Source organism: Vigna umbellata, chromosome 7, assembly GCF_029865625.1.
Source record: "Vigna umbellata cultivar VRB3 chromosome 7, Vumbellata_1.0, whole genome shotgun sequence".
NCBI lineage: Eukaryota > Viridiplantae > Streptophyta > Magnoliopsida > Fabales > Fabaceae > Vigna > Vigna umbellata.
The window spans coordinates 29,230,834-29,256,619 of record NC_142171.1 but is presented as its reverse complement, the minus strand read 5'-3'; the positions used below and the strand labels follow the sequence as shown (position 1 = coordinate 29,256,619).

General features: G+C 33.3%; 2 protein-coding genes and 2 pseudogenes across 3 annotated transcripts; 1 reads left to right on the top strand and 3 right to left on the bottom strand.

The window, feature by feature from the left end:
- The first annotated feature begins 2,005 nt into the window (after positions 1-2,005).
- LOC148195698 (chitinase 2-like) lies at positions 2,006-3,117 on the top strand (annotated as a pseudogene).
- A 3,504-nt stretch (positions 3,118-6,621) lies between these two features.
- LOC148195697 (UPF0481 protein At3g47200-like) lies at positions 6,622-8,079 on the bottom strand. The gene has a single exon (XM_088093831.1). It carries the CDS (start codon positions 8,077-8,079, stop codon positions 6,622-6,624), a length of 1,458 nt encoding a protein of 485 aa, XP_087949957.1.
- Positions 8,080-13,839: 5,760 nt separating this feature from the next.
- Positions 13,840-20,824, bottom strand: LOC124847551 (uncharacterized; annotated as a pseudogene).
- Positions 20,825-22,176: 1,352 nt separating this feature from the next.
- LOC124847555 (14 kDa zinc-binding protein-like) lies at positions 22,177-25,591 on the bottom strand. Of its 2 annotated transcripts, none has more exons than XM_047325069.2 (6): positions 25,448-25,591; positions 25,289-25,372; positions 24,221-24,316; positions 23,561-23,708; positions 22,599-22,716; positions 22,177-22,495 (listed from the first exon to the last, which is right to left on the bottom strand). In XM_047325069.2, the coding sequence occupies exons 1-6, from the start codon at positions 25,477-25,479 to the stop codon at positions 22,428-22,430; spliced, it is 546 nt and encodes a 181-aa protein (XP_047181025.1). In that variant the 5' UTR covers positions 25,480-25,591; the 3' UTR covers positions 22,177-22,427. The 2 variants fall into 2 exon arrangements, with proteins under 2 accessions (XP_047181025.1, XP_047181026.1); XM_047325070.2 differs by having other exon boundaries at positions 24,221-24,307; positions 25,448-25,590.
- Between the last annotated feature and the right edge of the window lie 195 nt (positions 25,592-25,786).

Here is a 25,786-nt window from a genome sequence, read left to right as displayed (position 1 = left end):
AAAAAAACTCTTTTTTATATAATTGTCTATTTTGGCAAATAGACTATAAATTGAAGAGTCCCAAATAAAAAAAAATATCTGCCAGGTCTTGGTCAAGTTCATCCAATGGTTGTTACAGATTTAAAAATATTTCATTTCCTTATTTATTGTACTGTAATGCCGTCTATATACATTCGAATTCCTCCATATGAAGTTATAAATTGATTTCGGATATCATATTATATAAAAGTAGAGCTAGGGTAACGCGGTCTGACTTGACCCGACCCACCACGGGTTGGTCACTTAGTGAGTCAACTCAATCCGGCTCATTTATTAGCGAGAGCCGAAAAATTCAAACCCAATCCGACCTACCATGGGTTGGTGAGTTAAACGGGTTAGCTCATTGACTCAATTAACTTTCTTTTTACTCTCTTCTTCTCATATTCTTATAACATGTTACTTTGATCGATCAAATTGAAACAGTAATTGATATAAAAGAAAATGAAACAAAAGAAATATATTGTTATATATATTATAAGCTATCGAGCATAAAATTTTGCCAATTTATTTTAATGAGACATACACAACCCTTTGATCAAGAAACTACATATTACCGTTTCTTTTTTCACAACCATAACATCAGTCCAATCAACTTTGTGTATGAACACTATCTTACCGTTTTCACCACTCATAATTACTTCCTTGTAAGCTACCATAGTAACTTCATTACAATATCCACATAACCCCTCTTGAAGCTGGTGTTTCTCATTGGCATCCCTTTGCTTCATAATTCTCTTATATCATAAATAATCATCAATAAATAACAACTATAAGGATAATAACTAAATAATCTTTATAGAATCTTTTATTTTGTACCGTGCATAAAAATATATTGAGAATTTTAATTTATCATTTGTAATGTCTGAATATTTTCTAAGATCTGATTCTATCATTTGTATTGTGTATAACATTTATTTTTAGTTTTTCATTTTTAATGTCTTACTATTTTCTGTTTAATAAAATTATCTGCATTGGCAAATAGACTAAATTGATGAGTCCCCAAATAAAGTTATAAAATCTGCCAGGTCTTGGTCAACTTTATGCAATGGTTGTTACAGATTTAAAAATATTTCAATGCCTTATTTATTGTACATACATTCAAATTTCTCCATGTGAATTTATAAATTGGTTTCAGATAACCTATTATGTGAATAGTTTCAGATAAATTTTTCATTTAGTAAGACTTTAAAACAAGTGTGACGAAATATTTTAAAATGTGCAACAACCATGGGATGAACTTGACCAAATTCTAAACCTTATTTAGTATCTCTTCATATTAAGGCCATTCAAGGTTGCATAAGACACTTAAATATGAAAAAACTAATATACGGAATAAGTGTTGTGCATGTTTAAAGTGAAATATTATTATCTTATTTTTTTTTAATACTATAGACAACAAAATAGACTAAATAAAAATAAGTCATGCAGAAACAACAACCTGACATTCTGAAAATAATGTATACGCGATGAGTACACACGGCACATAGATCGATTTAAGGAACAAAAAAAATTAAATTTGAGAGAACATGGTCACCGACATAATATTGTTTATTACATACAGAAGTCAGAAGCAAAAGTTTTGTTGTGAAAAACGAAATATGATGTTATAACTAAGCTTGCTATCGTAGATATGAAGCAGGTGGCATAAGATCACAGACAGACAGCATAACAACCACCGTGTGAACGAAATGAAAAATGCTTTGTGAAATTTATGAGAGAAGTTGATGATTGAATATTTGATCATTGAGATAATCTTCTTTACTCATAGTTGTAGGAGTGAACAGAATTTGATTTGATCTTTAACTAATGACGTATATGCTGAGAGAAGGATAATGATGAAGAAAAAATGATGAGTGACAAAACTAGCGAACTGAGACGGTGCATCCGATAATAATTATTAATTCTCTAATTGGCTCTATAAATAGCGTCAAGAGTAGGACATCCTTCATCCCATCCCTCAAACAAATCAAAGCAATTCAAGAAAACAAAGAGAACTAAGAACTCAGAATGTCTCCGAAACCTATTTTTCGTGAATACATTATCGGTTCAAAGGATGTCCCACCCATTGAAGGTTTCCCAGTCGAAATCATCAACAAAAGAATCCCACAATTCCACTTCATTTTGGCCTTTGCCTCAGATGATTACGTTGAGGATGGAAGCGGAAAGAAACAAGGGAAGGGAAATTTCCGTGCAAATTGGAACGTGACAAAGTTCAGCGCTAAAAGTATCAGAGAACTAAAGGCAGATTACGAGGGTGTGAAGGTGGTAATAAGCCTTGGAGGTCGTGGCACCGATTTTCCATTCAATCCTAAAGACAAAGAAATATGGATGATAATGCCAAGAAATCACTGAACGAGATAATATCAGTGCTCTACAAGTTTCATCATGAAACTGTGATCGATGGCATTGACATCAACTATGAGCACATCGAATCCAGTGAAGATGACTTTGCTTACTGCATAGGCAAAGTCATAGATTACCTCCAAACCACAATCAGTGGACTCGTGGTCTCCATTGCACCCTCAGAACCTGTCCTTTCCCACTACAAGCAGTTGTTCAAGGCTAATCCAAACCGTATTCACTGGGTCAACTACCAGTACTACGATCAGAAAGTCCCCAGCACACACGAATTTGTCAACCTCCACAAAACCCTAATAGACACCTTCGGTGTTGACAAGCTCTTGGCAGGTTTCAGCACTGATCCAAACGACAAGGGTAACATATCCCTTGAGATCTTCGTTGAGGGTGTCCTACAACTCATCGCATCTGGTTCACTTGCTGGAATTTTTGTTTCAGATGCTCAGTCCTCCCGCTTGATTGAGCCTCCCTCTATGTTGAGAAAAAGGCACAAGAGATCCTCACTGGATCCGATTAGGTCTTCTCATCACCATACTATCACACTGTGCTCTTTGCTTTCCTTGTATTATATCTCATGGGGTCATTCTCACACGCTATGATTACTCATACATAGTCCATGTCCTACTAAATAAGACCCTTACCTTCTTCTGTGCTTTTTGTTTCTGAGTGCCTTCTGTATTCACTCCTTCTAAATAAAATTTCCGTCTCTCTCCTATCATAGTCTTGGTTTTCTGCTACATTACTACTTACCTTTGCCCTTCTTTCATGACTCTTTGCTCTTCCGTGATCCAATTATATCTTTTTTATAATATTCAGGATCAAAAAAAAAAAAGGAAACCAGAACAATTTCTATCTTGAGGGTTTGATAAGGTAGTTAAGAGTGTTTTGAACATTTACAACAACCTGAGCAAAGGATTTTGTTGTCCTAAAAGGAGTATATGAGAAACATCTAAAAAATATATCAAAAAAATGGAACAAAGAGGAGTTTAGATATCTTTAGAATACAAAACACTTTTTTTTTATCCACGAATGTTAGTTATCAATAGTTTCTTATTGGATGAATTGAACCTAAAAATTAAAATCTGAGTTAAAGTTAAAAGATAAAATAAACAAAAATGTTAGGAGAGTGTAATAAACTTTAATATGAAAATATATAAGTTATCAATGAAAAATATTGTTGAAGGTGTATAAAGGGAATACATATTGAAACGAACCTAACTTCAAAAATGACAAGTTGGAGTGCATAAAGGAGACGAAAGAGTGTCCTAGTACATAACTCAGGTAAAACCATGATCAACTAGCTAAATATAAATGGAAGACGCTAGTTGAGATCTTGACATTGTTAACCAACAACTTTAAGAATACAGAATTTGCGATTGAAAAGTTCAAGGATCTACTGAAGAGTTTTTGGATCTCATGAGACATAACAGGAGGAGAAGAAGAAGAAAGCAGGGTCACCTTTAAATAAAGGGAGAGACTCAAAACATTCAAGATAGAGGACAAGACCGAGAAGGACACCGTGTCTAGAACATGTATCTTTCGGTTACATAAAGAAAAGTATTTCCAAATTCATTTGATTAAATTGATATTTCAAATATTATGATGTCTGTGAGCTTGCAAAGAGTCAAAAACTCTTTTTTTTTAATTTCAAATAAAATTCATAATTTCCTTTAAAAGTTGGATGGTTCAATGTGGTTTGTGATGGTTATTGATAATTGTACATGACTTTGTTATGTTTTTTAAAAGTGAAGTTAGAATACTATTTTAAATTTTTTGCAAAATGATTAAGACTTGGTACAAATCACAAGTTCATGTATTATGCAAAGACCATGGAGGGGGATATATGCATCAAAACTTTAACATTTTCTAGCATTCAAATGAATTGGTCGTCAAAGATCCTATCTAAATATGCCACAACAGAATGAGGTGGTGGATTGAAAGAACCATAATCTATTGGAGGTGGGTCAAGCTGCATTGATTGTAGCTCAAATGCCATCAATATATTGTGAAGAAGCTCTCACATATACAGTACACTGTATCAATCAAACACTATCTAGGTCTCTTGAGTATAAAACACTTAATCAACCTCTTAAAGATACATTAATAAGTCTTAAAATTGTTAAATTAACATTGAGTTTTTTATTGTGTGACTTATGTTCAATTACACGAGCATCAAAAAAGTAAGTTATCTCTTAAAGCTGAAAGGTGTGTTCCTAAGGTATGCTGATACTATAAATGATGAGTGCTATAAATAAACCAAACAAATATTTACTACTATAGATGAAATTTTTCATGACACCTTGATATATTTTTCCGTTGAGTCTAATATTTAGGATGATAATTACGATGAAATTCAAACTTTTTTGTTCAACAAAAAGGACGATTATGACTTCACGTTAGAGAAAGGAGTAACACAAAGCTATATTACGAGATGATGAGAGTGTGCAACAAAAGTGTGCAACAATTTGATGATCAACAACCATATATTGAGGAAGAATTTGAGCATGTTGAGATCAAATATTTGCCCATTGATGCTAAGGACTTGATTGTGCATTAAAAGAAAATCGGAATTTGTTGATGGAACATTTATCTAATCGAAGGGAAGGATCGTCATATATGGAGGAATATATATGGTGGAAATGCAACATTGAACCTAGTTTACCTACTGCATTTTTTTATACGAAGAATGTCAATGATTTATGGGAAGGCATAAAAGAAGAGGATGTGATATGCAGAAATTGCAACAGAGCAAAGTCACGATGCAGCAAACTCTTTTCAGTTGATTGGTAGGAAGAGAACTAAAATTGAAGAAAATAATACCACATGATACAAGACAAAACAATTCGTCTATCAAGTTCACTAAAAAAATATAAACATCAAATGAAATATAAATCTAACCATACAAAAGATTAACACTGCTCTTTATCTAAAATCTTAATGTCTTAACCTATTTTTTACCTTTATATAATAATGTTATATTTTTTCATTTCTATTTAACGTGAGACTTCGAATCTCACTAACCGTGTCTTCGTAATGTTACTGAAAATCACACAACGGAAAGCACAAACACACCCTTCTTCCATGCAGACAAAGAGTGGTCTTACTAGAGTAACTACTTTCTCGTCCTCAACATGGAGAATATATATAATAGGGAGAAGTCCAATATATAAGATATAAGTTTTTTTCTTTTCTCCAAAAGTAACTTCTCTCCACCTATATGCACAAGATAAATTCATTGCTCTCTTCTTTATTTTTATAAATATTATTTATTTAGAAAAGATTTTATCTAGATTTTACTGTCGCTTATTATTTGTTATTTTTGTTGACTTTCCAAGTTGAACGAGCAACAAAGATATAAGTTTGTCTTAACTAGTCTCACACACATCGATACAGGTAATTAAGAAACAAAGTTATCTTCTCCTTGTACTGAGGTTTCTTTGGCCAAACAAGAAGAATAAGTACAAAAAACTTTGATTCTGTCTCAAGGTGCTCAGACTACAAACAATATCACTTCTGTATAACATGGGAACTTATTCCTATGCATATTTTAAAAAGTGCTAACTACTGACATGTCGTTAGGCCAGTTAAGAAGAACTACGTGGATCTGCTAACAATTTTGGTGTTGTTTTATGATTTCTTTTTATAAATTTTAACCATTATATTTGTACATGAACAAGCTGATAACTTTCTCGAGCTAGTTGCATAAAAATAAAGGAAAAAAAATTGCCATTTTAAATAGTATAATACTATACGCCATGAACTAAAAACTAATAGTAAAATATGTCTTGTTCTAAAGAGTTGTTTTTAAGTAGAACTATTCAACCAACAAATAAGCAACGGAGGAGAGGAGAGAAAACGTGAAAATGAGAAGAAGAACAAGAAAGTAAAGGAAGGAGGCACTGTCTCAGGGTTGGATAAGGGAGTGCAGCGGCTAGGACAACCCATATTAAAGAGAAGAAAAAGTAAAAAAAAAAATTACTTTGGTAAAATCTATTTTAGTTAAAGGTTATGTTTGCCATTTTGAGATTGGAGGTGCAAGCAGAAACGAGAGAGGTGCAGGAGAACGATTCTTTTATTATTAGACCAAAACTAATTCAAGCAATCACAGACAGAGCTATCTCATTCAGAGCAACAACAAACTTCCTTGTACAAATCTCAGATTTTCCTGCAGAGCTTCAAATTTGTATTCTCCTTTTTAGTTTTATTGCAGCATCTTCAGTTTTACTATTTTTCACTTTTATCATTGGTAGGAACGCCACGAACTGGTATACAAAAAACATCTATAAAGGCAGATCTAAAGCTTTGGTTTTTAAAGGCTTCGATTGAATCTGCAAAGGAACACACAGTCTGAATGAAAGTGAAGTAAAGAGCCAACAATGCACCGACTGTTGAAACCCCCACCACCCAGCTGGTTAAATAGTGATGCACTAAAGAAGCTCTTTTTCTCGCATAGAAGGAAGCAAAGTACGAGTTTGCGCCATTGACCACTTTGTACAAGTAGGACTCATTTTTGCCCCGAACAATTTCTTTGGTGACGTTGTTGATTAGTTCAGAGACAGTGTTATCATTGCCAAGAGAATGGTGAAGCACCCCTTTGTAATGAAGAAGAGAGACATCACCTGCAGAGTTGATGAGTCCGTTGAAGAAAAACAAGTAGGTTGTAACATCAGGGTTGCAATCCTTGTGACAGTTCTCAAAAGCAACTATGTTACGAAACACAGTGCCTCTGTGGTCATTTATGTACAACGGAGGAATAGTGAGTTGTCTTGTCAGAAAACCCCATTTTTTCCCAAAGCTTATGTCAAGCAACTGTTTACTCTCATCTGCTTTGATCTTCACACCAGCCTCTATCAGCTCCGTTACAGAACGAATCATGTGAGGTTGAAAGTCTCTTGGTTTTTCTCCCTTAAGATCTGGCCTAATGGCTGACCTAAGAAGATCGAGGAAGTGAAGCCCTCTTAACTCACCAGCTTCCTTAGTATCCAGTGTATAATCCGAATCCACCTGCAGCAAAGGATAAAAGAATCGAAGAGCAAGATCTTGGAGACAGTTATTATGTCCCGAAGGAGCAGAATCAACACTGGTTAACTCAAACAGCTTGCTCAAAACAAACATGGGAAGCTGGTTTTCAAGCATTATCATCTCGCGACGAATGATGGGCAACATCCATGGGCTGAGAGAAGGGACTTTTCCGAATTCATTCGCTGATAGATCCCTCAAGAGCTGAACGATGAAAGAACCGTCAACTAGCATCATTTGTAGAAACTCGTCGCTGCTCAATTTGATGTCCTCGTTGTAACATCTTCGAACGTTGGTTTCTTGTTCCTCTAGGAACTCAAAAGCCCGGTCTAGCTTGGCTGCATTTGCATCATTGTTGAAGAGGCTGATATAGAACCTTTTCTTGAGAGCCTCCATGTTTCTCAAGTGGGGTGCTCCATGGTGACAGGGACCGATGGAGATGTTGTTGGGTCTGTAGGCTTTTGGTTCGACCCTTCTCATGTTATACGGAACCCTGTATATGCAAACTGGGTGGTGACTTTGTTCTTGCTTTCCACTGTGTCCATTTTCTAACTCCTTTTTCATAAGATCTCTCCAATTTGAGCTCATTCTATTTGCAGTACTGTGAATTTTTCTTGTGCTGGACATGTGATTGGCCAATCTGACGAGTTTTGCACATGCCATTGTATTGTTGGCGTGAGAAATTGAACTGGTTTTGCTCTCTTGCACAGAAAGATTTTATCCTTTTTCACTTGCAGCTGGTCAACTTTTCTTATTCAGATCAAGTCCACTGTTATAATATAAATAAATAAGACTCCTTATAAACGAGGAGCCACTTGTGAGCTTCAATAAATAATAGAGAGAACGACAAACTCAAAGCAAAAAGAAAAAAAGAAAAATGAATGTGTGAAAATCAATGAAGGTCCGAGCACAAGAAACTAGACAAAAAATAGAGACAGATAGGAGAGAGATAATATGGTAAACAGTAGGGTTTGTCTAAAAAAATAATGAAAGATTTGAAAAGGTTACAAGCTTGTTTGTTTACTGTTTCTCTGAAACAATTTTCTATTTTCTAAAATTAAAAAATAAACAAACTTGTTTAATAAAATCTGTTTTCTGAAATTCTCACTGTTATAAGTTTTGTTTTCATTCTCCCTTCTCCGTGTTGAAAACTTGTTTTCTTTATCACATGATTGTATATAATTAACCAAAAATTGTTGGGAAATTAAGCTGATAATGTACTTTGAAAGTTCAAAGCGCGTTAGAAGAAAGATGTTTGTTATTATTAGGTTAAAGACTGTTTTCAGAGCAATAACAGTGATCTAAATTAGCCATTGTAGAGCAAAATCTTTGTTCAGTTAGAGGAATCACTAATCCTTCAGTATATACATACAAAGTATGCATTGGCACCATTCATATATTTTTTTAATAATACTATTTTAACTCGTGTTACTTTTTTTATTGGTTTTTTTTATAGAAATATCTTTTTATTCAAATGGAAACTATTAGTTATAAGTTTTTAGAAAGGAGAAGTTATTTCATTACTATTATTATTATTTACTTGCCCTACTTAACCATTCCATTTTCTGTTCTAAAATATTATATATTACTACTAGTATAATATCATACAATTATAAAAAAATTAAAGTAGATACCATAAAAATATAATTATATACATTATGATGTAATATTGCATAATATCATCATAATTCTGTTTTAAAAGCAATATTAATAGTATATATTACTTTAATTATAATAACAATGCATATAGGGAAGACATTTGTGTGGACACAAAACTACTACTTTGAATGAATAATTGACTTGTGTTAATTATATAATTATTTGAAAATGAAACTTAATCTGTTGGTAGGACAGAAATTCAGTGAATGAAAGGTAATTCATATAAATTAGAAGATCGATTGGTGAAAATGATCAAAATTAAGAAAAAAAATCAATGAAAACTGGACTAAAACTAGTTTAAACCATAGTCAATAAAGAATATGTATTTAACTGTTACAATTTTGTGTCAGTTCAAGGAATACTAATCTAACTTGCTATCTTCTTTTTGTTTCATTATTTTACAGAATCAGATGAATTATATTGACCTTTTCTTTTCTCTAACAAACCTTATAGTGTTTTCTCAATGGTCTGGTTTTCTATGTTGACTTCTGTGCACATCTATTTTCTGATTAAAGTTCAGTAATTGGATAGTTCTTATTGTGGTCCCTACCACATCTTAAAAGATTCGAAATTATGCAGATGAATTAACTGTTGCAAAAGGATTAGTCACACTTACACAACTCAAAACATAAAGTTAATTCCTAGTTGACAAAATCATAACACTCTTAAGGCACTAGTAAAAAATTGGGTTTTTACAGCGCACATTATGCCACGGTTCAACGGAAACCGCAGCATAATGGTGCGCGGTGGCAGTTTTGTAAATAAATCGAACATATATGCCGCGGTTCTACTCCCAACCGCGGCATATACTCCAGTCAACCATTGCCTTTGACGCCACGTATGAATAAAAAATTAAATAACAGAGTATATGCCGTGGTTCTCTGGACAACCGCGGCATATACCCCTGTCAATTTATTGCAGGTGCTGACTGGGTCAGAGAATTTGAAAAGTTACAAGGGTATATGCGGCGGTTCTCTAGACAACCGCGGCATATACCACCTATAACTTCTCAACTTCTCTGCCAGTCAGAGAATTTCAGAAGTTACAGGGGGTATATGCCGCGGGTCTCTGAACAACCGCGACATATACCCCCTGTAACTTCTGAAATTCCCCAGAAGGCAGTTGGGGAGACAGTTGTGTTCAGCACGTTACAGGGGTATATGCCGCGGTTCTACGAGCAACCGCGACATATTCTCTTATCTGAAATTAGTTTAATATATATTTGAAATATTTCGATGGATATGCCGCGGTTGCCCGCTTAACCGCGGCATATAGTTTGAAAATAATTTCAAAAATGCCATTTAGGATAATTTTTTAAATTAGTATATGCCGCGGTTGGGGGTTAAACCGCGGCATATACCCCTCTTATACCGCGGTTAAGTATTGAACCGCGGTAGATTCCCCTGTTCAGAGTTAAAAATTAAAACTTGGAGAACAGTGTCGTCTTCCTCGCGTCTCTGTTTCGCGTTTTCGCTCCCTCCGTCTCTGTTCATCTCCGTTTGCTCATTTTTCACCGTTTAAACCTTATATTGTTCGGTCATTATTCATTTTTGACGAGAAAAAACAGTTTTAGCCGATCAAAATCGTTTGAAACGCGTCATTCCCTCTCCGCTGCGATTTCGTTTTCTTTGCACCAAGCGTTTTCGCCGTTCGTCTTCGAGGTATTTATGCCCTTTTGCATTCTTAACGTGATTTCTTCATTAGTTTTGCATAATGCTATAGTTTTGGTAATGTATGAAGTTTGTATAGTTTTGGTAAACTTTAATTTTGGTAATGCATGAAATTGCTATAGTTTTGGTAATGTATGGTATGGTTTTTGCTATAGTTTTGGTAATGTGTTGTGTTTAGTTCTTGTATTATTTATAAACCTTAAAATATTATTCACTAAGTTCCAATGATATGTATGAAATTGTAAGTTTGATTTTTAGTAGTTTATCTTTTTATGTAATATTTAGGAATATGGATCGAAATTGGATTAATTTACCACGTATTAGTGCTGAGTACGAGAGAGGTGTAGAGGAATTTATACAATTTGCGCAACGTAATGAGGGGAGAACTGATGATGAAGTGAAGTTTAGATGTCCTTGTGTGAACTGTTTGAATGGGAGAAAGTTGAACGCAACTCAAATTAGAGAACATCTTATATGTGATGGTTTTCTAAGATGCTATACAACATGGATCTGGCACGGCGAAGAAATGGATTTTCCCACTGACTCTCAAAGTATTTCAATTATTCAACTATGGACGATGTAAGTCTATGACCAATTATTTATATATAAAATTGATTTATATATCAAGTATCCTTATATCAAAGTTAATTTTTGATTTCAGGTATATGTCTGGGGTCAGTAACAAGTTGGGGCGTTCTGATGATTATGGATTCATTGATCCCCAATCAATTCATGAATCAAATGATTTTGAGCATATCAACATGAGTCTGATAAGGAGTTTTGGAAGGGGCAAGAAAATATACTTTTTGCCTTATATATCCGGGTAAGTGAACTTTGTTAACATAATAATGTTCCATATGTGATTTTAATATTTAATAGTTACGTTATTATGAATTTCAGGTGCCATTGGCAACTTCTTGTTATGTCTATGCAAGACAACTATGCTTTGTGGTTCTGCTCATTGCACAGGCCTCCTCCCCCACAACTCAAACAAGCAATTGATTGGTAAGAACCTCAATGTTTGGACTTTCTTTGTTATATAACTGAATGCTAAAACCTTTTTTTATATACAGTTCTATTCCAGCAACTATGATGATGGGTGGGAGATCAATTGTTAATAGTAGAAAGATTGCTTGGATTTCTCTCAAGGTTTGACATATGCTAAAGTCATACTTTGTTATAATTGTTTTATAACAAATGTTATTCACTAACTATTATCAACTGTGATGATATTGTAGTGTAACAGACAAAATGGGTCATATGAGTGTGGATACTATGTAATGTATTGGATGACCCATATTGTTCGTTCTCACATCACAAGTCGCTGGGAAACGGTAATATTTAACTTTAACAAATTTTGATTTTTAACAAATGTTGAATTCATATACACTAATTAAAATGAATTGTCTTTTGCAGAGATTCAAGACTACTACACCAGTTCCTGAGAAGTCACTATTATTCATTAGGAACGCTGCTGCGAAGTATATAGTTAGATTATACAATAGCTCTTAGATTTAGATTTAAACAATGCATTTGATTAGATAGAATTTTCTTAGACTTTGTACTTTATTTGATGTTGAAATACATTTGAACATGTGTTTGTTATGTTGAAATTGAATTTGTGTACATGTTTTTATATGCAGGTCTGTTTTTGTGGTAGTGGATATCACAAAAACAGACCTGCAATTTTAAAAAACTGCAGGGGAATATGTCGCGGTTCTAACCACAACCGCGGCATATAGTGATTCGTTTTTTTAAAAACGAGATATATGGCCGCGGTTTTGACACTAACCGCGGCATATTCTTCGGTCTATATGCCGCGGTTCAACCGCGTCATATAGTGTATTTTTTAATTTTTTTTTTAAAAAAATGAATTTACGCAGCGGTTTCTTAGACAACCGCGGCATATTCCTCAAGTTATATACCGCAGTTATAACCGCGGCCTAAAGTGTCTGACTTACTACCGCGGCTGAATATGCCGCGGTTCTTAAACCGCGACGTATAGTGAAAATGAACCGCGGTAAAAGCCCCTCGCTGCACTAGTGAGGTCTGTATAAAAGATTAATTTAAAAAAAAGTTAAAAATATAAAATTACCTTTATGTTTTTTAATAAATAAATATTTGTGTTATTGTTGAATTAGTGTAAATTTAATTATGTTAAAATAAAAAAATGAAAAAAACATATTATTATAAAAATACTATTCAATAAATATTTATGTTAATATTAATTTAATACACTAATAAACATAAATAATATTAGATCGGTTTACTGATATTAATCTTATTTTATTTATAATATTTATATTTATTTAAATTAGTATAGGCTAAGTTTACATTAATTGTATAAGAATTAAAATAAATAAAATTAGTATTTGTTTTTGAATGATAATATTTTTTTTTAAATTAAAATAAAAAAATTAGCATCGAAATGATAACTTTATTTATTTTAAATATTTTATTTATTTAAATTAAAATCGATTAAATAAATGCTAACTATAAAAAATGATTAAAATAAATATGGTTATACTATATGAAGATGTTTATAAAGTTATTATAGTTAGTGTTGCACAGGTTCACTCAAATTAAATTAATATTAAGAATAAGTTTTATTTAGCGTTAGTTAAAGTTGAAACTAAATTAAATAAATTTTAAAATAAAAATGTCTTGGACTAAACTTTTTAATTAATTAATTATTTAATTTAAAATTAGTGATGAATTAACATTAGTAAAGTTGACATTAATTAGAGTTGACTTTCAAATAAATCTATTAACAAATTAGTGTTTATAATTTTAACGTTCAACACAAAATCAATGCTAATAGTCTTTTAGTGTTTTGCTTTTTAACATCAATTTTATGTCATTGCTAAATGCCCATTTTCTTGTAGAAAATATGAAAGAATTGATATTACAGTGGTGGAAGGTAAAAGCATTATTTGGAAATCAAAGGCTTAAACCATTATTTATAACAGTATAATTGCATCTATATTAGCAACGTAACTGCTACAACTAGAGCTTCCCTTCTTCCAAAATGTTGGATATTACGAGTGTGCTGTTATTGGTAAAGAATATGACCTGAGTTAGAGATGTGGCCAGATTCAATCACCTAGGATGAATATTATTTACCAAATTTCTCAACGAGAAAATACACCAGCTCCATATGTACAAGAGATTGTATCCACAAGAAGAGGAAACTGTAAAAAGGCAAACAATATTGCTGGGATACATGCAACTAGGGTTATTGGAATGAAAATCCATGCCAATTGATGGCCAAGTACAATGAAAAATGTTGCACCAAAAGCTATGAGCATTGTAATGATGGAGAAGAAAAGGGTGGCAATGCCAACACTCAACCTTTTAGGCAGTGACACAAGGAAATCCTCCTGTGCATACCTTGAGGTGAGTATTGACAAAAACATCAATATAGATACTACTGATGAGAATAATCCAATAGCATCTGAGACTGCAAAAACTTTGAAGGATGTAGTGTGCATAAAAATAGGATATCCATTGTTGTTGTTCCCACCTGGTACTGTAAAGATTGCTGCAAACATCACAGTGGTAATAAGAGTTGAAACTAGCATGCATGATGAAGCAGTGTTCTTCAGCCATTTTTCTCCTTCTTTGGCCAACCCCTTGTGTTCTTCGGTAAATAGCATTTGAGGCGTCCTACCTTCAGAATCCTTCATCTCCTTCAATAGAGGCTGTATGATCTTTTCTACCTCCTGTAAATTCAAGAAATGAAGTGTTTCAAAATAACCTTAGATACTCGATGAGCAACTAAACTGAGAAAGCTGACTCCAGAATGACGATTGAAAAATGACCTTGAACCACAATAATTCCCTTTGCATCTGCAGTGCTGCACCAGATACAACATGAAGTTGATCTGAAGGTGCCAATTTTCCTGCCAAATGCAGTATGTTGTGATTGTTATTGTCTCTATAAGAAGTTATCAGATCCTTATGTGCCCCTATTTCATAAATCATGTTAAATATTTTTTCCTGACGATACACGATTGCAATGTGAAAAAAACTTCTATTTTGGCTGTCAACTTTCCAAAGGAGATCGGGATATGAGTGAAGAAGCTCAATTACAATCTCAGGTATTCCAAATTCAGCAGCAATAAATAGGGGCCTTGACAAAGGGCTTTTAATCAAATCTCCATATATTTCGTCTGATGACTCTATTACTTCCCAAAGATGTTGCACTAACTTTAAAGCCTGTAAGTTCAATATCTTTTTCTTCTGAACTGTTTCAAATCCTGGCACTATAAGTACAGCAAATTAGCTCAAGTCAAAGTCAACTGAAGTGAGACAACCAAGTTGGCAGCATACCAAGATATTTTACAGCACGACAGAGTCCAGTCACCAGTAGGTCTGCAACTTCAATCCAATAATAATACATAGTTTAGCAATGCATCCCACGACAGATTCATAGACATAATGGAGAAGCAATATCTCATTTATGTTGAATATTCATGTCTGTTGGTGACCATGGAAATATCATTGTCGATGTCTATATATTGACCTATATTAATAATCCATTCCCAGCAAGATTTATTTTTGTTGTTTTTTAGTGTTATTACTGAAAGAGGTTTGAGAATGATTGCCAGATCATTGTTAAATTAATGGGCCGTAAGAATCTTCTGTTTTTACTACTTAATTATGTTTACTTGTTTCAGATAGTTTATTTGTGTAAGTGGTAATGTTTTGGCATATATTTACTATGATTTTGGACATATTTGTACTCTTAAATGTAGTGGATACAAAACATTTTGTTGACAGGATGTATAGGTATGATGATGGACAGTCATTTCTCCTGTATTTGACCTTATATACAATTCGAGTATGAAATACAATATGGTTGGGCAGCAATTGCAAAAACTATTTTGTTTCTCTTCACCATTCTCTTTTCACATTATATATTATTTGTTTTAAGTTTATATAGTTTAAGCTATCTTCGTTTAGGAATGGTATCTAGAGCAGTGCTCTTTTGGAAAAATAATAAATTGAGAGTAGATTTTGAACCCTGGTGAGAGATCAGATGGCTTTAGGCAGCAATGTTGATTTTGTTGTTCCTCAATTATCATATATGGGTTGTCAAAACGCAACGATGTTTAAAGTTTGGCTTATGGGATTATGCAAATCAAGATAAGAAAGCTAAATCATTGAGAGTTAATCCTACTATAGCTCAAACAAGCAACAAGAGGAGGAGACTATGAAGAAGGAGAAGATTGTCTTATGTTACATTCATCTTTTACAGATAAGGTGTTACCGCATTATGCATCAGGAAAAAATAGAATGAAGTGAATGAAAGATATGTAGATGATGAAAGGGTAAGGTCCATTAAGCTTTTGAATCTTAAAAGAGAGTTTGAAATACTGAAAATGGAGGAGAATGAGTCTATCAAGGAGTACACTTCAAAGGTGTCCCATTTGGTGAGTCAAATGAGGCTATATGGTGAGGTTGTAGGGGGCAATAAGGTTGTAAAAAAAATGTTGATTAACCTACCCAAAAAGTTTGAAGCCAAAGTTGTCTCTATTGAACAGTCATGGAATCTCAAGAAAGTAATTATTTCTGATATGGTTAGTAAATTGCAACTTCAAGAGCAAAGGTTCTTTGTGAGGACGAATGATTTGATTTGTGTAAAATTGGTTTATAGAACAAACTTGCATCCTAACGGTTCTATTAAAAAACATAAAACTAGACTCATTCTGAAGGGATATTCTCAAATGGATGGAGTCGATTAAGGTGATACGTTTGCACCTACTGCTAGGCATGAAACGATAAGATTGATTGTTGCTTTATCATCACAATATGGATAGAAAATCTTATAGTTGAATGTCAATTCAGCTTTTTTATATGGTGTTTTGGAAGAAGAAATTTATGTTAAGAAACCTGTTGGTTGGTTTTATTGTTGCAAGTCATAAAGAAAAAATTTATAGGCTTCACAAAGTCTTAATGAGTCACTCTGTTCGTGAAAGTTTGTGGCAAAAATGGGTAGAAAATAAGGGTGTCACTTTATGTTGATGATTTGTTGGTTACGGTGATGATATTGATGAAATTGGCTATTTTAAAATAGCATTTTGCAAGTTTTTGAATACACTGGTCTTGGAGTGTTAAGATATTTTTTGGGAAATGGAAATGCATTAGCTTGATGATGAAATCTTTCTTCCCCAGACAAAGTATGCAAATGACATGCTGAAAACGTTCAAATTGGAGAGTTGTATTCCTGTTTCAACTCCTCGTTTTGGAAATGAAAAGTTGTTCAAAAATGATGGCAATAGAGAGGCTGATGCAACTCAATACAGAAGCTTGGCTGGCTGCCTTCTTCAGTAGACTACAACTTCACTAGATCAGAAGTTCTCTGCTAGTTTACTTTCAAGGCTCATATGCTCTCACCTATTTTGACAAACTTTGATGTGGCAAAAAAAAGTGTTGAGATATTTAAAAGGTACTGTTGATTTTATCATTTGGTATTACAAAGGATATGGAAGAATTGAAGGTTATGTTGATAATGATTATGATGGTTCTATTTATGACTCAAAAAGGACAGTCGAGTCTGTTTTTTCATGTGGCAGTCAAGTGTTCACACGGAACTCTAAGAAGCAAGATGCAGTTGTTCAGCTGAAGCATAGTACACTCTACAGCAACCTCTTCAAATCAAGATCTATGAATTACAAAGATTTTGGAAAGACTTAAATCTTATGCAAGAGTCTTAGGGAATCTATAAAATACAAAGATTTTGGAAAGACTTAAATCTTAGACAAGATCTTAGGGAATCCAAATGTAAGTCCAAGTCCCATATTGGATAGAAATGAGAAAGTTAAACATCATTTAAGGAAAAAAACTCACAAATCTATTGTCTTAAGTTTTTAGGTTGGAGGTGGTGTTAATCCTTATGAGGATTTGGCTCATGTCTCAAGCTGTACTACAGGGCCCTACTGTTGTAATTATGATTACTTTAGTTAGTTTGTTTGTCAGTGGTAAAGCTCAGTCATGAACTTACTATGATTACACAGTTTTGTACTCTTAAATATATTGACTGTTATTTCGAATGTGTTTGGCCTAAAATATAATTTACAGTATGTAATACAATGTGGTTATGCAGAAAATATATAAGTTGTTTTGTTTCTCTTCATTACTCTTCTATTTTCATGTTATGGTTTTGTTTTATGTCTATATAGTTTAAGCTATCTTAGTTTAACAATCATCTTTCTAGTGATGTATCATGAATGTGAGAAAAAAAAAACACTTCATACAAAAGCTTCCTCTGAATATGAAAGCTCGTTTCTTTGTGAATGATGCCCCATATATTTCGCAGCAGAAAAATACAACATACCTTGAAAGGTTGAAGGCGCCTGGGATTGCGAGTTGTTTGACTGGCATTTGTACTCAGTTGTTAGTTTGACTCGGATCCCTTCAAGAAATTTCACACTGTCATTCCTTTGAAAATAGAACTTCTAATTGGACTCATTTTCTTTAATGGTCATTAACACTTCATCTAGATGTACAGTGTTTGAATTATAAATACGAGTTGCAAAGACAAACCAAACAATCTTTCTACATAAGCACTTTATAAAGATGACACTCAAAGCATAAGGTAAGAAGATCTCATAAAATGCGACATTTTCACAGTTTCATGGTGTGATACCCACATGGATAGATGCATCTTTCCCAGATGTCTAGTTGAATGCCACTACGAAATGATGAAGGCTTTTTTGCCAACACATGTAAAGCTGTCTCCCCCATTCAAGCCATGACAAATCGCTAATTGTGGTCGACACTCCAGTATATGTAAGGCAAAATCTGAGAAACCAAGTTCATGAATGATTAATTATCACTTCTAAGTCTCTTAAAAGGAGTCATAGCCAGTTTTCGAAAGTTACCATATAAATCTGTTGATATAGCAGCAATCAGTAGACTGAAGTAGTCTTCTGTTTTTAGAATCTCATGATCGGTCACTGAATAGAGATACCAAACCATGTCCCTTTGGCCCAGTAATGTGGCTACATAAAGTGGTGTCACCCCTTCACTACCTCGTATTCCAGGTAAGTCTATATTCCTTTCCACCATTAGCTTTGCTATCTTGGTAACCCCAGATGCAGCAGCAAAACAAAGTGCAGTGTTCTTATCTTTGTTTTGAATTTCCAGGTCCTTAATTCTCATTCTTTTGACCAGTTCCTCCACAAATTTGGTGTGTCGAGCCCCAGCTGAAATATGAAGAGCTGTTTCCATCCCTTTTGAAATCCTGGCATTCTCCGCACCTGGATGCAAATTTAGGAACTCATTGGCCTTCTCCCAGTCTCCTTTCAAAGCAGCTCTATATAAGGGCAAATACACGCGAAGATCCATTGGCCTTTTATCTCCTGTCGTGCAAACATGGAATATTAACACATTTTAACCACTAATTCCTTACCACAGCAGGCAGAGTGCTACACTATTCTTATAAATTTATACTATAGAAACAATGAGTACCTAAGATGCTTAAGTAATGGATCATGGAGTACAAAACTTTAAATAATATACTGCCAGCATGTTGAACTTACGAAAGGCAGGAAATGAACTTGAGGAGGATTCCGAAGAACTTGAGGGATCAATTTGTTGATGTACAGGTACAGTATGTTCAATGGCATTGGAAGGAAGAGAAGATGTGGAATTTCTGGGGCTAGGAGGCACATCTTTTAACAGAAGTGGTTTTGAACCATAGAACCCATGGGCTATGTTTTCTGGCGTGTTAGATTGATGGTTGATGGACTGAACGGAGTATTTGTCAAGTCCATTTCTTTCCTCAAGATTTTTGGGTGGAAACAGCTGTCGAATGCTTGGTGCTCTTTCAAACTTGTTACCTGAGATTTGCATTGTCATGATCTTCTTCAATGTCCAGGTAAGCTAAGCTACAGAGCTAACACAAATATGAAATAATATCAGTGACATTGTGTTTTCTTCTGTTTGTTAAACTTGGTGCAAAAGTCAAGAACACAGTTGCAAAAGAATGTTTATGAATAATGAATAAGAAAATCGTTTCATTTGCATACTTCTTACAAAACATCTCAAACATACCTTCCATATCAATTGAAAAATAAAATCAATTATAAAACTTTGCAGTACTATCATTCAGAAAATATGGAATTGATAAATAACTAGTAATGAAGCTGGCTACAGAGGGCATTTTTTACATCCTTCTTCAGTAATTTAGCAAGTGTCTGTGTTTGGAAGGTCAACTTTTGGTTGAATGTAAAGAAGATTTTCCACTTGTAGCTTAGATGAGAAGGTGCTGAATTTGTGTTGTTTAAACTGTTTATAATGCAATCTCACTTTATTTTAATCTCACGTTAGACATGAAAATATCAAGGATGGATTGAAATGTAGATAATTCCATTTTCATTCATTGCTTTCTAACTTTTCTTATTTTTCCAATCAATTATTTGAACTTCTAATATTCAACACTATTAGTAAAGTTAGTTTATGTACTACTTTTTAAGAAAAAGGAATGTTTGAGATACTAGTTGGCTGCTAAGTTATTGCAAAATAGTTCTGTTTCCTTCATAATTGGTTAATGTACTAAAAAGTATGAAAGTCATGTTTCTAATTATCCTTATCCAAAAGTTCATAACTTTTACTTTATCTTGGGTAATAAATCATATTTAAATAATTAAAATCAAAATTAATTTGTTGCAACAATGAAGAGTCTAACGTACGACATGTCTTAAACCCTGTTCAGAAAGGATTTGGGAAACTTACAATCAAGTATCACAAAGCAAAATCTATGGCCAGGGGCCAAACAAACTTGCCAAATTGTGAAGTGCAGATAGCCCCTATTGCCAAATACCGTTGTAAGGTTTATAATGTATAAATGGAAAATGAAAATACAGTACCTTGATTTGTGGCAAATAGGAAAATGAGAACTGTACTTTGAAGTAAGCTAAGTTTCGTGTTGAAAAAAACATTCCTTTGTGATCATGGTTATAAGGATCCCGATGCTTTTAGTGAGCAAACAGAAGGGATTGTGATTGAGCACTTTTTTATGTGGAAACGTAAAAGTAAACGAATGATGATGAAGAACACCGACTTGAAACAGTATTGTTGTGAGAAGGAAAGAGGAAACTGCTTAAGCAGATTGAAATGTAGGACGCGGTTCCATATGGTCAAAAGTACTACTTGTAGGAAGAACTGGTTATAAATGAAAATATGTCAAGTTTCTCAACATGATAACATAATTAAAAATCGAGTTTTATCTTTGTGATTTTCAAGGAGAAAGAAAAGCAATTTAGCCCTCTACACTTTTTTTACAAAATCAAAGGAAAGAGGGAGTATAAGCTAAAAAAGAAAAGGAGTGTAAGAAAAGGTTAAAAGTAAAATTGTTAGATATGAAAGGAAGGTATTCTATTTGTACTTCTTATTATAGTATTATTACAAAATATTTATTTGTGAATGAATATTAATTTTTGTTGCAAATATTTAATGGAATTTTTTTCCATCATTTTTTCTTTTACTTTTAAGGTTTAAATGCGAAAGTTTATTTAAAAATGTTGGGTTAAATATCATTTAGACCGATATGATATTCCTTATTCTAATTGGCGAGCAATACAAATTTTGGCCTTTGAACAGAAAATCTGTGAGTCGGGTCCAATGAAAAGGTAACGCCAAACGGGAAGTTCTGATCTGAATATGGAAGCGCAGAGTCAACGACGCAGATATGAAAAAGTCCTTCAGCGCGTTAGATTTTGGTGAGAACATTAATGATTGAATAATTGATTTTCAATAAGAAAAGGCGGCTAGGTAGAGTTTAAGAAAAATTTAGTTTAAACCATCAGAGTATATATATATATATATATATATAATATATATATATATATATAGATATATATATATATATATGGAAAATGTAAACCTTATAATTAATCTCCTAAATAGAGCACTTATTTCTTCAAATATAAAGTTCATGTTTTTCAGAAGTTGCAATTATGGAATCTTAAGAATGAATAACAATTTGGAAATGCCTTAATGTTGATAACAAATTGTAGTTACAAATTTATGAAGGATCATCTCTCAAATTTCCTAAGCCAAAATCATGTTTAAGAATAAATTTTTAAACGATTTTTACACTTCATAATAATAACTTCATGTTAATATCAGTATTTGATAACATGGAATAATAGGAACAAAAAAAATTACAAATATAGAAATTAAAACCCATTTTTTTAGAAGTTAATGTGACATGTACAGCACCAAAAATATTTTTAACTTAAAATCGTATGTGACAGTTTCTTACATCAAAATAAGATTAAATCATAGACTAAAATATGCGAGAAGTGTTTTCTTCCATTGCAACCGAATAGTCTACTTTGCTTACCACAGAATTAATCAATCACAGTAAAAAATCATGAAAAGTTGATGGAAGTTATGACAATAAAATCCATTCGGCGGCAAGATGGCCAAATATTCTACCTAATATTATTATTCGAGACATAAAAATATTAGGTTTTCCTAGTAAAAATTAACGAACATTTCACCATTTCTATCTAATAATTACATATAAGCTTCCGCTGAACAATCATTTAACCAAAAACTGTAGGATTACTTGTTCCTATATTATTTATACGTAGGTCACAAAATTACAGCTCTTGGAGGAGAAATATCCATGGGATTCATCAGAAATTTTCAAGTTATAATTTACAAGAATTCAACCTGGTGGCCAATTCATCTGTCTCCCACCTAATACATGCAAGTGCAGATGATACACTGATTGACCTAACAAAATAAAAGAGTATGAGAAGATAAAGTTAGTAGGTTGCTGCACTACTATAAGCAAGTAAAAAAAATCCAGCAAATTGTTGACCAGAAACAAGCTTACAGGCACTCGGACCATTGTTGATGACAACACGAAATCCATCAACGATACCTTCTTTCTCAGCTACTATTTTTGCAGCATACAGAAGTTGACCCAATATTTCCCCATGTCTACTATCAGCCTGCAAAAGAAGATTTTTATATCACGTAAAAAGAGCTCATCTTTTCCTTGCTGCAAACAGAGAGATCGGAAAATATCCTACAGTGATGGAGTGGCCTTAAAGAAATATGTGCTCCTCTTTTGGCATATAAACACTAGAGGTTCTTTAAAATTGTCAAATCAGATCATAAAACAAAACAGTGTAATGTTGCTATCTAACGAGACATCCAAATAACTCAATGATTAAAATTAACAAAAAATCCGAGAACCAGCTATAAAGCAATATTAATTAAAGATTGAAGATAAGAAAATTATAATCAAAATGTAACTTTTTGGGGCTCTATAATGTCAAAATATATTCAAAATTAGACTACCATGAGACGAAAACGAAAATAATGTACTCTGGTTATTATGGATAAGATACTTCACAAATTCAAAACCAACATATTCAGAGTACCTGAAATCGGTATTTTTGTTCTGTTTAAATTCATATTGATCTTCCTCTTAGAAAAGCATGTAAAATTACTGAATTTCTATTCATCAAGACTTGTTTCCTTAGGGACCTCACTGACAAGTTATATATTCTGCTATTTTCAATGATCCTTCGTATCTTCCACTCGCGGGGCTCCACAAAAACATCTTAATAGGCATAACAATTTCAGTTAACAAACCTTCATGAGAAATTAGACTTTTTCCAAAAAGCTATTCACCTAAATATTATACAGGAAGTTATATACATAATAAATCGTTGTATTTTTTCTTGATGTTAGTATCTAGAATAGGGGTAAAAGCGAAAGAATCACTAAAAAGAAGAATCATGTACAACTTGTTGTCAGTGTACACGTATAAAAAGGGCGATTATTGACCTTTCCGAGTTGTGTTAATCCATCTCTAAATTTTGGAATGACTAGAACATGAACTGGAGCCTGCGGATTAATATCTCGAAATGCTAGAACCTTTTCATCCTCGTATACAATACTTGAAGGTATTTCCTTATTTATGATCTTATCGAATCTGGAAAGGAAATGGAGATCACAATATTAACAAGGACAAAAAACACAACAAAAAGATTAAGGAATTATAAGTTTGCATGCATCTGTGCATGTGTGTGCCGGTGAATCCATAAATATCAAGAAATACAGATCTTGCATATAGTATGAAGTCCAAAAGGGTTCCAGCCATACTACACGGATTATATTTACCAGTCCCAAATATTCATATTGACTATCACAGTTATCATTTGCAAGGGAAACCTGTAGAGACTTAAAATCTTTACATCTCAGTGAACTCCTTCAATGTAAAACCAATGTCATCTTTAACATCATTCTTAGAGTGAGACAAAAGGATAAAATTCAATATTGGTGGAATCTTTTTGGAAAATTGATATCATGCAGTGAAATTTGCATTCCGATGTATTTTAGTTTAATCAATAATCATGACAATATAACTAGACATCCATGAATTAGAAGAAAACGATAATAAAAAATAAATAAATAAAATCATGCTACAGGTGAAAAGGCTGTTACATTGTAGGAGCTTCACTGTCAAAATTAACAGCAGCTGCTTTTGCTGCGGCCTCTTCATTGTTCGTGGCATGAGTACTAAAGCCCAACCTGTAACAACTAAGCAAGATGTCAAAAAACATCTATAGATCACAGAGCAAGTCCATAGCTAGGGTACAGTCTCTACTTACTCCAAATAAGGGTAAATCAAAATTTCGAATAAGATGAAAATCAAACATGTATATTTCAAATCAACAGAAACACTAGATTTTAACTATGACTAATAGCAGATGAATCCCAAACATTTGTAACAATGCCAATCATAACATATATAAATCCTTTAAAACAACTGTCAAGACTTAGGTACAAGAGCAGAGTCCAACACAAATAACTAATCCAAAAGGTGGGAGAGTCTCAGCCCGTAAGTATCACATCAAATATTTTATCCCACCCCACATATTTTATCTTCATTGCGAAACTCATCTCTATGTCTTGATTCTCCTTTTGTGCATCTCGCTATGCTATATCATATCTAAGATCTCCAAGCAATTCTTATTCCACCGCAAAGTTTTGTAAGACCCACACTTTTAATAAATTTTTATTCAGTTATTAGCAGAAATAAATGTTTTCAAGACAAAAGAATATCTCTTTTATTCTGTGACTCAGGATTTTATTACTTAGGGTATTCAACTTTATGTCATGTAAATATTCTTCCATGGGAAGAATTTATAAGACATCGGTATCAAACTTATGGCCCTCGGTACGAACTCTACAAAAGAGATCCGTAAGAGGCTAGTCAATTTATAACAACAATTGGGTCCGGAGGCCTTCTTCTAATGGTTCAGTTTGACAAAAAAAAAATTAAAATTCTAATTCCTATTTTCATAAATGAGTAATGCAGTCACACTCTCTCTAACACGCATTCTCTAATAACAGTTGAAAAAAATTGCAAACTATAATTTGCGATGGGTAAATGAGAAGTAGATAATTACAAAAATTGAAAGTTCAATCAGCGCTAAACTTTTGCTCAGTTCCAGAAATTAAGACAAAAAGTGGTTAAACGATCAGAAAAGCGAGGAGAGAAACAGAAACCTGCGTGGTTGAAGAGGGAGAAGAAGATTAAAGTTGGAGCCTCTGCGAGCGAAAGGTGTTGCCAGTTTCAATGGCGAGCAGTTCCTGCAACGAATTCGAAGAGAAACCAAAGAAATTAGACGGAAGTGAGAGAAGATGAAAACGAAAGAGAAAGCGTACCTCAGCAGAGAGAAAGGAATTGTCGCTGCCATTGCTTCACTGAGTGACCGGGACACTCTCTTCGCAGTTCATCTACACTCATTTTTAAAATATTAAATTTAATTTTATTATCATTATTTTGATATGTATATTTCAAAGATAGTATTCATAATTTTTAAAATAGTTAAACAAAAAAATAGTCAAACAATTTGTAATGGCACTAGTTCACTACTATCTAAACCTCAAAAGGAAAAGGACTTTAGACAACTGATATAAATAAATAATTTTCTTTCCTATTTGTGGAGGTAGTATATTAAAAAAGATGAAAAAATATATTAAAAATATTTAATTGAGCAAGTC